This window comes from Prionailurus bengalensis, chromosome A1, assembly GCF_016509475.1.
Source record: "Prionailurus bengalensis isolate Pbe53 chromosome A1, Fcat_Pben_1.1_paternal_pri, whole genome shotgun sequence".
Classification (NCBI taxonomy): Eukaryota; Metazoa; Chordata; class Mammalia; order Carnivora; family Felidae; genus Prionailurus; species Prionailurus bengalensis.
The window spans coordinates 66723386-66737246 of NC_057343.1; the positions used below are offsets into that span (position 1 = coordinate 66723386).

At 39.6% G+C, this 13861-nt stretch overlaps 1 protein-coding gene across 2 annotated transcripts in view; it reads left to right on the top strand.

Annotated features, from left to right (window-relative positions):
- Positions 1 to 13861, top strand: part of GPC6 (glypican 6) — a 1119186-nt gene that overhangs the window by 1023750 nt on the left and 81575 nt on the right. Inside the window, exons 6-7 of one of the 2 annotated variants that reach the window (XM_043581530.1) lie at positions 4908 to 5051; positions 9093 to 9122. In XM_043581530.1, the coding sequence (XP_043437465.1) occupies positions 4908 to 5051; positions 9093 to 9122 (174 nt within the window). The remainder of the gene's footprint in view (positions 1 to 4907; positions 5052 to 9092; positions 9123 to 13861) is intronic. The other variant, XM_043581540.1, reaches the window with a different exon arrangement.

Genomic DNA, 13861 nt, shown 5'->3' on the forward strand with positions numbered 1-13861 from the left:
TACATACATATAGGGAAAAAATGTATATATAAGATTTGATTCTATTTATGGTTTCAGGCATTCACTAGAGGTCTTGGAACATATCCCCCATGGACTGTATCTAATTATCTATTACAGCATCCCTTGGAGGAAGACAGGCCGATGATACTGATTCTGTTTCTTCAAGGATTAAAGCTTATGATTTGTTCCACAAATGTGGCTTACCTACAACTGTGCTCTCTAGAAACTTCTCTTCTGTTGTAAAGAAAAAACCGTTAGTGACTTAAAACAGTATTTCTTCCCTTGAATTAAAGGTAGTTGGGGGGAGGCACCTGGGTGGCTCAGTCAGTTAAGCATCTAACTCTTGATTTTGGCTCAGGTCACGATCTCACGGATTGTGAGATCAAACTCTGCGCTCTTAGCTCAGAGCCTGCTTGGGATTCTCTTCCCTCCTTCTCTGCACCTCCCCCATGTTCTCTCTTTCTCTCAAAATAAATAAATAAACTGTGAAAAGAAAAAAAGGCAGCAAGGGGTGCAGGCATTGTTGGCAGGAATGTAAATTGGTGAAGCCTCTATAGACAATACAGAAGTTTCTTAACAAATTAAAAGTAGAACTACCATGCAGTCCAAGAATTTCCCTTCTGGACATTTATACAAAGAAAATAAAGACACCAATTTGAAAAAATATACATACCCCTATGTTCATCGCAGCACAATAGCTGAGATATGGAAGCAACCCAACTGTTCCTCAAGAGATGAATGGATAAAGAAGTTGAGTAATGGAATATTACTCAGCCATTAAAAAGAATGAGATCTTGCATTTGCCACAACACGGATGGCCCCAGAGGGATTATGCTAAGTGAAATAAGTCAGACAGAGAAAGACAAATACAACCATATTATTTCACTTATACGTGCAATCTAAAAAACCAAAGAAGACAAAACAGAGGCTGATAGAAAGAAGAAATACAGTTGCTAGAAGGGAGGAGAGTGTAATAGGGGAAGAGGCTTGAGATGTGCAGACTACCAGTTATAAAATAAAGAAGTCACAGGGTTGTAAAAGACAGCACAGGGAATATAGTCAATAATATTGTAATAATTTTCTATAGTGACAGATGGTAACTAGAACTATTGAGGTGATCATTTTGTAATGTATAAAAATATCGATTCACTATGTTATATACCTGAAAGGAATATAATATTGTATGCAAATAAAATTCAACTTTAAAAACTTGTTTTATCTAAAAGGAAAAAGAAAAAAGAAAAAAAACGTAGTGGAGGTGGAATGGATTCACAAACACCTCTAAATAGATGCATCTAATCTAAGTGTTACATCTGAATCACTTCTCTGGGTTGGTTAGAACACCCTTCACAGCGTATCCTGGGGTGTGTTCCCTGGAACACCCATCTTGTGAGAATCTCCTGTGCCCTCTGAGGAGCCAGAGGCCAAATAATTTGGGAAACACTGCAAGTGACCTCCTCTCTTTTAATGAGTCAGAACACGCAATCACATGGCAAAGTTCTACTATGTACCTAAGTACCTAATTTAACTTTGACACATGGAATTTACTGCATATGTAACAACTGTTAACAACCCTTGGAAGTGATGTTTTGTGGAAAACATTTAAGAAACATCAGCCCAGACATTTTTTCCCCCTCAAATCTACTGACTCAAAAAACAAAACTTCTAGAAAGAAACCGATTGTAGAATAACATAATTAGCTAATTAATTGTCAAGCACTAACTTTTCCAAACGCCGTCTTCTAGTTTCCTGCCTTATGTATTGCATTTTATCATCGCGGCCTATCTGTATGGTGAATAATAGTATTATTCCCGTCTGACAGAGTAGGAGACTCAAGTTCAGGGAGGACCCTGAATGTTGGCATGGCACTGGGCTGTCCTCAGCCCTACCTGCCACCTGGCTCCATGCTTGCCCTTGGTGAGTGCAACAAGGCTTTAAATTTCGCCTTAGGCTGATGATCCAAATCTACACCTCTGCCCTGACCACTCCTCTGAATCGAATTCTCATGTAACCTAACCTCATTTAGCCTCTCACTTAACTGACTCACATTATTCTCCTCTTTCTTCCCTTATTCCAAATGTAATATACTGGGGTACTCAGACCACCAGGTAAAAGGCTTATTGGTCCTTTATAATGACGTAGCCTTGGGCCTCGTGAGCCACACAACTTTGTCTAACTAGACCGCTGCTATCGCAAGCTCAGAAAATTGTCTGAGACGGTACAAATGTCCTGCACAAGACCTCCTTTTGTCAACCATCCCATGAACCCCATGTTTGAGAAACATGTTGTCTCACTAACAGGTTGCATGGATCAGAAACAGAATCACTGATTTTCACCTTATTGTTCATCTCAGTAACATGGCGGATATATGTTGTTTAAGATATAGTCGCTGCATTGAGAATCAGGCAGGGGATTTTCATCACTCCCGAGCAGTGACAGGGTGAATGGGTGCTCTGGTCTCCTTTGCAACTGTTCCTTTCCGGTTTCTTGAAATTCCAAAAACCAGCCCTTGACCCCTGGGCATGGCCCCTCTACGTGGAAGGGTCTCTTTCTGGCATTTCCTTTTTTCCTAAGGGTAAAATAGAATCTGTGTTGAAGGTCCTTCAAGATTCATATCGTGACATATTGCAATGGATTTTTCTGTAGGTCTCCAGCTGATGACGGGGTGAGATGTGGCTTCTGTCATAATTACAAGTCAGTATTTTCTTCAGTTTGGGTCATAGTCTCAGCAATTTCTGCACTGAAGCCACCTTAAAAATATAAATAGCAAAAAGCTACTGGGCTATGTTGACTTGCTCATGTTCTGTGATTATAATTAACACTCTCAAAAAAAAAAAAATCAAACAAGTGGTAAGGTTTTCTGTTATGATGAAATATCTCCCCTGGGGCCCTAATATTCTGTCAGGGCATTTCTTGCTCCTTTGATTTAATTTAAACCAGTGAGCCAGATTTTTCCCAAAGGGCAAATTAAGAAGGTCTGTTAACTCTTTCAGTGCCCTGCTTCAAGAAATTCCAGCAAGGCCATTAGCGTCGTTTTGCCCTAGGCTTTACACTTTCTAAAAGTCAGCTGTCATATTCAAAGGGATCCAGAATAGCACACTCAACAAAACCCTGGAGCTTTGGAAATGTTAATACCCTCCATCAGCAATGACCTTGCCACTGGGAAGTGATTGAGGCACTAGGGAGAAAAGGGCCCACTATCTTTATCACATGAGTTTACACCATCAACTTCAGAAATTGTGTGAGAGAAGAATAATCAATAGTGTGTTAAGACCAGTCTCGAAGAATGGCCAGACAAAGTGCGTCCACTCTGCAAAATGCTGAGCCGAAGGAGAACTTTTGAATACAACAGAAGAGGAATTAGCTGTAGTGGTGGAACTGAATGAATTGTGTCTGGAGATGGGATTTGTCATTGGGAGTGGCACTGGAGAGCTGCGTACTTCAGTAGAATCCCATAGTATGCTTGATGAAAAATGCTTATTTTAGAGTTAACGCAGAATCAAGTAACAAAACTGAAAGGAATACGTTCTAAACATACCCAGGCAGGTTAAGAATTAGCTGACGTAGAGACAGTCCCAGAAAGCTGGCCCAAATAAGTATCTAGAAGTAGAATCACCTCCTGTGTAAAAATGGAAGAAAAGTGAAGGTAAACTTCATCAGAACTTCCTGAAAATGTTGCTATAGTTTCTGTAATTCTAGTGAAGGGATCATCTGATAACCAGCAGATAGTACCAAGCTTCCAAAAACAGCCAAAAAGAAGCGTCCTCACCCCACTGTGAGTGAAATCACTGTGGGAAAGAGCCGGCTGCTCGGTCCCTAAGATCATTACAATGAAATGTTTGATTTCCCACAGCAAACCTAATTGTGACATGAACAGCTGTCAACAACAAAATTAGAGAGAACTATCATTACAGGGATTTCACCACATGGGCTTGTCCTATTTCCACACCATTGCTCCAGAGAGAGTTTTCAAAGAACTCTTCCAGTAGAGGTTTTCATTATTCAGAGGGGAGTCACTCAACGTTATTTGGCCTTATATGCTCTACAGGAAATACACTTGTCACCATAACAGGAATCCCAAACGGATATTTACTGAATGCCAAATGCAAGTACGTGAAAATGTCTCGGACGCAATTCATTCAATCCTGAAACCATCCTGTGATGTAACGATTATAATTCCTTTTTTTTTAATACGGTCAGTGTTTGTTATTTGTGGTATTTATGTTTCAGAAAGTTGCTACAAATATTGAATTAGCAAATACTGAACTGATGGAGACACAGGGCTAGGCACCTGCAGGCTTTTAGTCACCTTTTGGTCAACCAACCAATACATAACCTTATTTAAGTTTATATTTATTTATACTACAACTCCTGCCTGAACAAAGTTTATCTAACACACATACTTTCTCCAGTTGGCACGTCACAGCCCCTTGTGCTCAGGAACACTAAACCCTAAGCTTGGGGGGCATTTTAAACAGGGAAGTTGCCAAGTAAAAGCACAAAAATGTGAAAAACGTGGCACTAAATAGGCCACAGAAACGACACTTATTTTCAGCATGAGAGCTCAGCCGAGAAAGCAGAGTGTCACCTTCTTCGGCCTCATCTGGGTACATGCATATAGGGCCACTCTGCCCATGTCTGCAGAAGCACATGACTATTGAATTTGGACTTACACAGTAATTTTGCGAGTAGGCAAATTCACAAATAGAAAATCGGTAAATAATGAGGATTGACTGTATATACTGAAAATAAGAGTCAGGCCACCCCATATCTGTCTAGTCAATTCTTTCTGTTGTATTAGTGGTAGTAGTTGTTTAAGTTTAGAGATATATTGCATGCTTCTACACCAAGATCTTAGAAAGAATCTCATTGTGTAACTTCCTTGACCTTTCCAATGGTTCTTCCAGGTCTTTCAGGGATGTGGCCAACCCAAACCTGCTCCAGCCCTCAGATCTGCTCGCTCGGCTCCTGAAAATTTTAATACAAGGTTCAGACCTTACAATCCCGAGGAGAGGCCAACGACTGCTGCAGGCACAAGCTTGGACCGGCTGGTGAGTTCTCTGGGATTGATGGCCATGGTGGGCACTTCCTGTTACCAGGGTTATTCTTCAGAAGACGTGATGGGACTCTGAAAAAGTTGGTTTTAAAAATCATCTCATTCTTGTATCTGCTCCTGGTCTTAATTAGAATATTGAAAAATAATGAGATCTTCCCTTTAGGTCATGAATTAGATTATTTAAGGCATCTTATCACTATTAATCCACTCATGCAGTGGCCAAATTTTCAACTTCATATTTCTTCTGCAATATTAATCTGAAGACTAAGTTACTATATCTTCCAGAGATATAATTACAATAGTGCATTTCTTATTCCTCTGCTTCTGTTATTTATTCAGTTATGAAACAGTGTGATTTTACCATGCATTCTCGTGTATAAAGTTTTCTGTTTGAAAGACCTTGCCAAGAGACCCCAAGTCAATGTTACTACCATTTTCTCTTTATTGTGTGTCTTTAAAAAGTTGGAATCCTTAGAAACAATCACTCTTTGATCCACTTAAATGTGTGTCAGGGGACCGAAAGATATCTACCAGCAAAGCAATTTACTTGGAGAATACAACCATGAGCATAGTAAACACAATTTTTAATGTGTTTTAAAAATCAAGTTTTGTTGTAAAAAATTAAAAGCTCATAATTTCAAAGAAATCCACCCAATTATTTTCAATGTAATTTATAGCACCATGAACAATTTATATACCTGTAATTTTTAGTGTTGTTAATGTTATTTTGCCAATTATCTTGATGTAAAACTAACAGATAAAAACCCTAAGGTCATAAAATACTTGAACCACATCTGATTATGTCATATAAACTCAGATCTCAAGGGATTTCTGGTTATGAAAATACTTTTATTAGTCACTGTTAGAAATTACTTTATCATTTTAGCTAATATCCTTCTACAGTGTAGAACTCCTAAGATTAAATTGGTTGAGTTTGGCCTCCAAGTAAATGCATCTCAGCATCTCTGTCTATAAAAATCGTATGTACTTACAACATAAAGCCCTAGTCACAAAGCGCCAAAGTGAAGAGGCAAGTGAAGTGAGTAGCCACTGAATTACGTTATAAATTTATTACTGTTTGTTAGCAAATAAAACCCCTCTTAAAATTACTCACCTTTCTTCTTTTAAACAACCAGTTAGATTCCCCTGAACAACTAGCCAATTGTTTTAAAGACATGATGGTTACCGTTAGATTCCATTTTCGAGTTTTCACGTTACAAACTTCTGTATGTTAGGATCCTTTTAACCAAAGCACAAATGGTGAGTATGGATTTGAATTCTCTTTCTTTTTTTTTTTTTCCATTTTAGTTGGCTCTAACTTAGTTATTGGAGTAATTCAAGCTTTTTGGAATTTTCATAAACTCTCATTTAAGAACTGGGGCACAGGTTAAGATGAATAAGTTCTAGCGATCTACTGCACAACATCGCACCCACAGATAACAATTCTGTGTTGTGCACTTAAAAATCTGTTAAGAGGGTACCTCTCACGTTAAGTGTTCTTAGCACAATAAGGTAAAATTTAAAAACAATTTGGGAACATTATGCACTTAGTTAAATTTGCATGGAATTTGATCCATACAATGATATCTATGAGTACTAAGTAATGTTTTTCCCGTTGAAACAGAAGCACAGTTTTCTCTCCTCTCCAGGAGAAATAAACACACACAAAACAAACACACACTCAAACAGGGGAAGTAGAGCAAGAAAAACATTTTTCTCGAGACAGCAGTATGTGTGCAATGTAGTACAGCCTAAATAAAGCGTCCGTGCCTTGCGACGTTCACATGATGTTTCACATCTGATAGAAAATAAAACTGGAATTTGAACCCTTTATAAAGGAAATTCATTGATGATCATCAAAATGCCCCAAATGTAAAGGTCTTAAAGAGTATTGTCAAATAGCAAGCTGTTTCATGCACCCCCCAAAAATGTATTTTAATCAATTTTTTTCTGAAAAGAACTCATAATGGTTAATCGTATGAACATGAGTAAAAACCAAGGACCAGACAGACTGCATAAGGACCAAATTCAGTGCATAGGAATTCAAATCAATAAATCGGTTTTATTCTAAAATGTTCTCTGACAGCACATGCTTAGCTCCTCATAGGTGTGACTTTAGGCTCTGTAAGGGAGAATGGCAGGTTTATAAATGTTTTATTGAGTTAAATTCCCAAATTCTAAGAATTAACAATTTGTAATTCACAGCCAGCCATTAACCAACCTGGAGCTACATCCCAGTCCCTGAGGGCAAGGGGCTGTTTCCACATCAAAAGGAACTATACAGGGTTATTCTTGAGAAATACAAAGGAGGCCCAAAGCTAACATCAGAACTTTCCTTTGCAGCCCTTGGCGCCCCCAAGGCTTTCTTCCCTTTGAGGGTTCAGTGTATTTCTGAATAGTGGATAACTAAACCGATTACCTTAGATGGACTGGTTGTATGACAACTTATATGTCAACAGTCAGACAAAATCTTCTCCAAGATACAAGCACTGGTGAACTCTCTTGATGGGTCTGCCATATATTATAGACTATTTTGACTGTTTATAAACAAGTCTCATGTCATCTACTGCTGTTTTAATTTTCTCCTGAAAAGATGTTTTCTGAATATTTATAAGAAGCATGTGTCCCAGAAAAGAAGGATAATTGGAAAAGACTTCCCTTAATTTCTCTAAGTGTTTCAGCAAAGAAAATGCTTCAAGGACAGCATCAAAAGAATATTCCAGTCACCCCACTGCTTTTGCCAGAGTGAAAATAACTGTAAAGCTCTTGGAGATTTGCTTCTTACTAGCACTTAAAATGAGTACCTCTGTTAATTAACTTTGGGGTCTTTTGGTAAATGTTCTTATATCAGTTATGATAAAGCAATTTTTTTTTATGTGAACTGGCAATTATGGGGTTTATTTTAGAAATAAAGCTCCTAACCCCAACCTGGGCAAGCTGTTGCTAGAATTTATATAAAATAATTAAAATAAAACTCTCTCTCAAAAATCCATCAGTTCCATCATTTAACCTCCATTAGATTTGTAGGGAACTTGTAAACTCTTTTATATCACTAGGACACATTTCCCTTTGTTCCTCTAAAGTTATATGGGCATAAAAGTCAGTCTAGGTAGTCAGTGACTTTCAGACATACTACCCTCAAGTTATTTTTATTATCCAATAAGGAATGAATGCATTTGTATAAATTCAGCTGCTGATGGAAAACTGACTCATGAAAGACAATCAAAGTCCTTCCTGCCAACAGCCAGGATTTGATGAAGATACAAATGCCATCAGCTAATTTGGTTAAGAGATTGGTCGCATGGTCACATGTGTTTCCTGTTACCAATCCCCACCCTAGTGTCTCTCTATCCCGACCTCCTGTTACTGATTTTCAATTAAGTAGGCCAGAGGTGGTTATTTGCAAAAGATTGGTTTTCTTCCTTTTTTTTCTTAAATTTACACTTCATGAATTCTCTGACATAATTTGACGTGAAACTATGAATGTTTTTAAAGAAACTTCCACTGGAATGTCACTGGGGGTACAGATTATAAAAATGCATCAACCAAAAGCGGTCAAGTTTGTAGATCTGAGAATACAGAGATACTTCAGAGTATCGTCTGTGAAAGACAATTAATTGTACAGTGCAGAAAATCGAGCATAACGTGCTCTGTAGCTCCTGGACACGCAGGGCAGGGAGTGTCTGTCATGCACTCCAGCTAATTCATCAGAGCAAAATATACTTTAAATCGTGTGTCTTAGAGGAATATATTTTATAAAAGTAGATTTAAAAGGAAAAAAAAAACAGACGTGGAAGTTAATGCATCAAGTTGGCGATGGTTTAGAAAAATGAACCTCCAGTAAGTATTCAACATCGCACTGTGCGTACAGGCCTCTCAGATATTCTTCTGGTCATTCTGTGGGAGTTTGGGGGGGAGGGGCGGGGTGGTGGAATACCAGCCTACAAAGTGAAACATTGTACCTATGCTGTGCTATTATGTATAGAATAATCTCTCTTTCTTTTTCCTTTAAATTTGTTTTCCTCTTGCTTCCCAGAGGATTGTGTGGAGGACAATGCAACATAGTGTAAGCTTTGGTCTTCTTTTTTCTTACACTCATCCTCATTTGTCTTTGTATGGTCATTCCAGAGAGCTCTTGAGAAATTCCTCCTCCTCTTCCCCTTTCCAAATTGTCTGGAGTGTGTTGAACACTGCACATGACCCGCGGGTTTAGCCGCTTTCCTCTCTGCCTGGTATTTATGGTGAATAACCATTTTGGTATTCTCTCCCAATGGCAAGGTTTTCAATCTTAGCTTTGTGTTCGACTAACTCGTTTGGTGGCTGATTTAAATTCTATCCCAATGTTCAGACTATGTGTAGTCTGCCTGAAAAACTAGCTCTTCCCTGATAGAATATATTGGCTTTTTTCTTCTTGTGCTGAGCGAATAATTACCTCGCTGATAATAACAACAAACCAACATCGGCTCTCATGCATAAGGAGCTAATTTTTCCATCGGCGAACACAGAGAACTTAGGGGGTTAAGAAATAGTTTGTGGTGTAGGTTGTTTACTCTTTTTTTTCCTTCCTTCTTGAAGTTACTGATGTCTCTTAGAGCATCGGAATGCTGGATATTTTTTACTGCAACGTGGTTTTTGTTGGGGCTGAGGACAGCACACCCAGGTTATCTTACCTGACTTTCTATATTAACCATAATAATCAGATAGTTAAGTTCTCTAATCTGGTTTTCATACTAGCATCCCATACTGATAATACCTTTTAATAAAGTGCTGAACCCTGTGTAGCATTGTGAAAAGGACTGTCCCCTGATGGGCACATGTTTATCCATGCAGCACGCCTATGACATCGTGGTGCTCCCTGCTGCCTGGCCTTCAATTCAGGCCTGAATTGCTCTGTTAAAATTCATTTCTTTAAAAGGAAATTGTCCCCTGAGTAGTATTCCCATTTGTCATCACAAACTGAGCCCAGGGCAGTTGGAATGAGAAAAAGAAAGTTAGGAGGTAAATCTGGAACAGGACCACTCTGGAAGAGGAGACCTTAAAGAAGGAACAGTGAAGACAGATGGCTTAAGGCCTCCTGATGCTAAATGGAGAGTGAGGGAAGAAAACATCACGGGTAGGACAGGTCAGGGTTTTATTAGTTTGGCTCATTTGATAAAATTAGGGTAGCTGCAGCTCAGATGGTATGTGCCTGCCTTTCCCAGCACATTCTCCTGATCGCTCCAGGTTTTCCAACCCATCTGATCTCCTTATCTGATGGTTAGCAGGGGCCTTGTGGCTTTCCCCCAAAGGGAATGACTTCCTTGAACATATTGGAAGGAAGGTAAATCATACTATCATCCTCCACCCCCACCCAGTCTGCAGGACTTCCCTGCTGGCATCCCATAATCTCCTGTAACTGAGCCAAAAAAAAAAAAAAATCAGATATCCATTATTGTATATGATTCTTTCAAAAATACAGTGCTACTTTTGAAATTCACCTGTTTGCTATTGGTGCTAAATATGATTTATTGACATTATTACATATAGATTTAAGAACTTATAAAATATCACGATATGTATGCACTTTGTTATTCTGAAACAAAATGGACAAAGCGACTCACTTCCTGGTATCATTCTGCCTGATGGTTAATACCAGTTTCAGAGTCAAATGCTGGTCATAAAAATGCTCTTCTACACCTCTTCGGGGCCATTTTGGTGTGATTTAGGATGCCTTGGTTGCAGGGATTCAGGGAAACTGTCTGTTGTTCATTTTAAATTGCCATGGCATTTCATTGTCACCTCAAAGGATTCTGCATCCGGCTAAATCCACTATTTTGCATTTCAAAAGGATGTCAGGCCGTATTTAAGAAACTACTTTATTATCTAGAGCTTCAGCCACTGTCTTTAGGTGAAACTGATATTTCCCACCTTCCACCCAGACACACACACACACACACACACACACGCACGCACACGCACACACGCACACACACACACATACACATCCCTACCTCAGTCTTTGCTTGGCCTGGGCAGGAAAAAGTAAAACCTCAGTAACAACAGTAAACCAGATTCTCCACTTTAATTAGTTTTCTAAAGATAAATGGGTCAAGGCCAGACTGGCTTTCAGCCTCTGTGGCCGCTGAATAAATTATGCCCCGTTCACCCCAGCCAACAAATGGCTGCCGCTCAATCCACTTCAGATTGTGAACTGCCCAGTCTTGCCTGAACCTGCTTTGTCTTGTTTACTGCAAAACCCCACTGAGACACCCCAGTTTCATTTTCAGTGAACCCTTGGTGATAATAGCAGCAAAATACAGTGAACTTTCAAAGCAGGGAGAAAATACAAAACAGTAAAACCAAGCCACCAAACTTATTCGGTCTTTTGGTTTCTGCCCTTCCCTGGGCAACATCAGCAGCGTGTGGTAGCTGGGAGAGCCGCCTGGCACAGGCTTCTTTCCACTTAGGAGGCTTGTGGTTGATGAGGCCCAAGTAGGGAACAGCGAAAGACAAACATGTAAAACGATGGGTTGTCTGCAGGATATTCTGCTTATTCCAGGGGCTTGGAGGATGCACAAAATCGAATTCAGTGGTGTGCACCGTTGGGACCCTGGATGGAATGCCATTGTCAGCTCACACCCAGTGGACAGTACACCTTGAGAAGCTATTCTCTCAGGAATGTGGAAGGACAGTGAACTGGGAAAGTGTAGGTGGACCTCTCTTTAAGCTCAGGCGAGGCTATGGTCAGTTGCATTGGGTTGTATGCCTTGGGGAGAAAGAAAAGGAATCACCCCACTGGCTACGTTATTCCCTGGGAGAAACCGAAGCCCATTCCGTCCCCACTGCCTTACGACACATTCCGAGAATCATGACTCTCAATGAAATAAAGTCATGCTACAATTTTAAAGGGGGTATTTTTTGCACCGTTCAGGTGTAAGTGATCTGAAATCATGTTGGGGGAGTTCTACCAACAAAACCACTTTCAACTCTAAGTTACACTGTCCTTCGTCCTCAGAAACATTTAATCTAGAGCTTTGCTGACCTCTGACTGTGTCCTAAAAATGAAATGTTATGCTTTCAGACAACAAGTATGGCTGTACAGATTTTCTGTCTATTTGATGGTATGTTGATATGCTTATTTTCCCCTGAGACATGAACATCTCTTTCAGCATCCCTAGATTTCAGCTAACCTCAAATTGATTCATCCTTTATGCATCGGTCAATCCACAATGTATGTACTGAGGTCTCCACTGCATGGCACTTAGTAACACTAACTCCCATATACAGTCTATATCACAGTGTCTCGTTAGTGGTAGCATCATCAAAAAGGCAAGAGTTACTATGTGCAAAAAAGCCCAGCTTATCAAACCTGTTAGACCCATTCTGTCTCCTCCAGGAAATAACATCAAGCACAGAGTCCATAAAATGTTAGCGTACAGGAAATAGGAGTTTGATTTTGTAATCTAAGATAGATTACACCAGTAAAGAATATGCGGAAGATGTATTAACAAATGAATTATCATTGACCCAGTATGCAAACTGAAAACATTGAAACATCGGTAGCATCTTTGGAATAGGTGATCCCCTAGCCCATTCTCTCTTCTGCAGACAGAGCTTTATGCCCATATCTTGAACACATGGTAAACGGAAACTTTGTTGTCGGTTATGACCCGGTCAGATGACAAAGTCCACCTACACACTCATTCAGAGTATTTGTCCTTCATCCAGCTATGTAATAAGTGTTTTGGTGACTTGAATATCAAAGCCTGCATAGATAAGCCGTACTAAACTACTTAAACCATACCTTTTAAAATATGTGTTCATGAGAGCATCAGTTGACATAGATCTTTTATTAACTTACTGAGCAGCTTAAAGAACCTTCTCTTTGTCATGGAAAATCTGCAGTGATTTTTTTCTCATCGCTCTCTGAGATATTCGCACCGCAACTCCCAAATGTGATGTTCACGCTTATGAGAGATAGAGCTGAAGAAATGGGATATTTCATAAATACTAGTTTTGATGCATTTGCCGTATAATCAATCAGCTTTTAACTGACTCTGGGGCCTATGGAATACATTTTAAAGCACTGGGAATTTCCCCATTCCCATAACATACTTGGACACTCTTTACTGCTAGCGATAAACCTCAGGCATAAACATTGTGGAGAAAACCAGATGAAAAGAAACCTGTTTGAGTGAAAATTGACTTTGCTTCATAAATGTTAAAGGTAGAAAGATATCTGCAATACACAATAATTTTATTACTTAAGCTCATTCATGGTCATTATAGTCAAAGGCTCCGACTCCATGGGTATTTTCTAACACCTAAAAGATTGGCCAAGCTATTAAAAAAAAAAAAAGTCTGGTTGACAGTAAATGAATGAACCTGCACCTGCAGCAGCACCATTCTATTGCTGGTTAACAAATAATTTTTTGGAAGCTGGGTTTGTGTAATATGTTTAGGAGCTTTTCCAATACTTTATCGATCTGGATAAGCCAAGCTAGGCAATGCAGCATCTCCAAACAGATCCCAAAATGGCTCACAAAGAACACAGGTTATTTCTCAGTCATGCCAAGTATCCTTTGTGGGTTTTCTGTAGGTCAGCTGCACATGATCATCCCCTTCACTCCGGGACCCAGGGTCCCAGAGCAGCCATCATCCACAGCTTCCCCTGTTAGGTAGTGGGGGTAATAGAGACTGGGGCAAAGACATCATTGACGTCCCCTCCTGGCACAGCACACCGTTCACAGCTCATTGGCCAGAGGAGGTCATATGACCAAGTCTGCTGTCAAAAAGGCAGGGACATGTGTCCCTCTGTGTCTCACA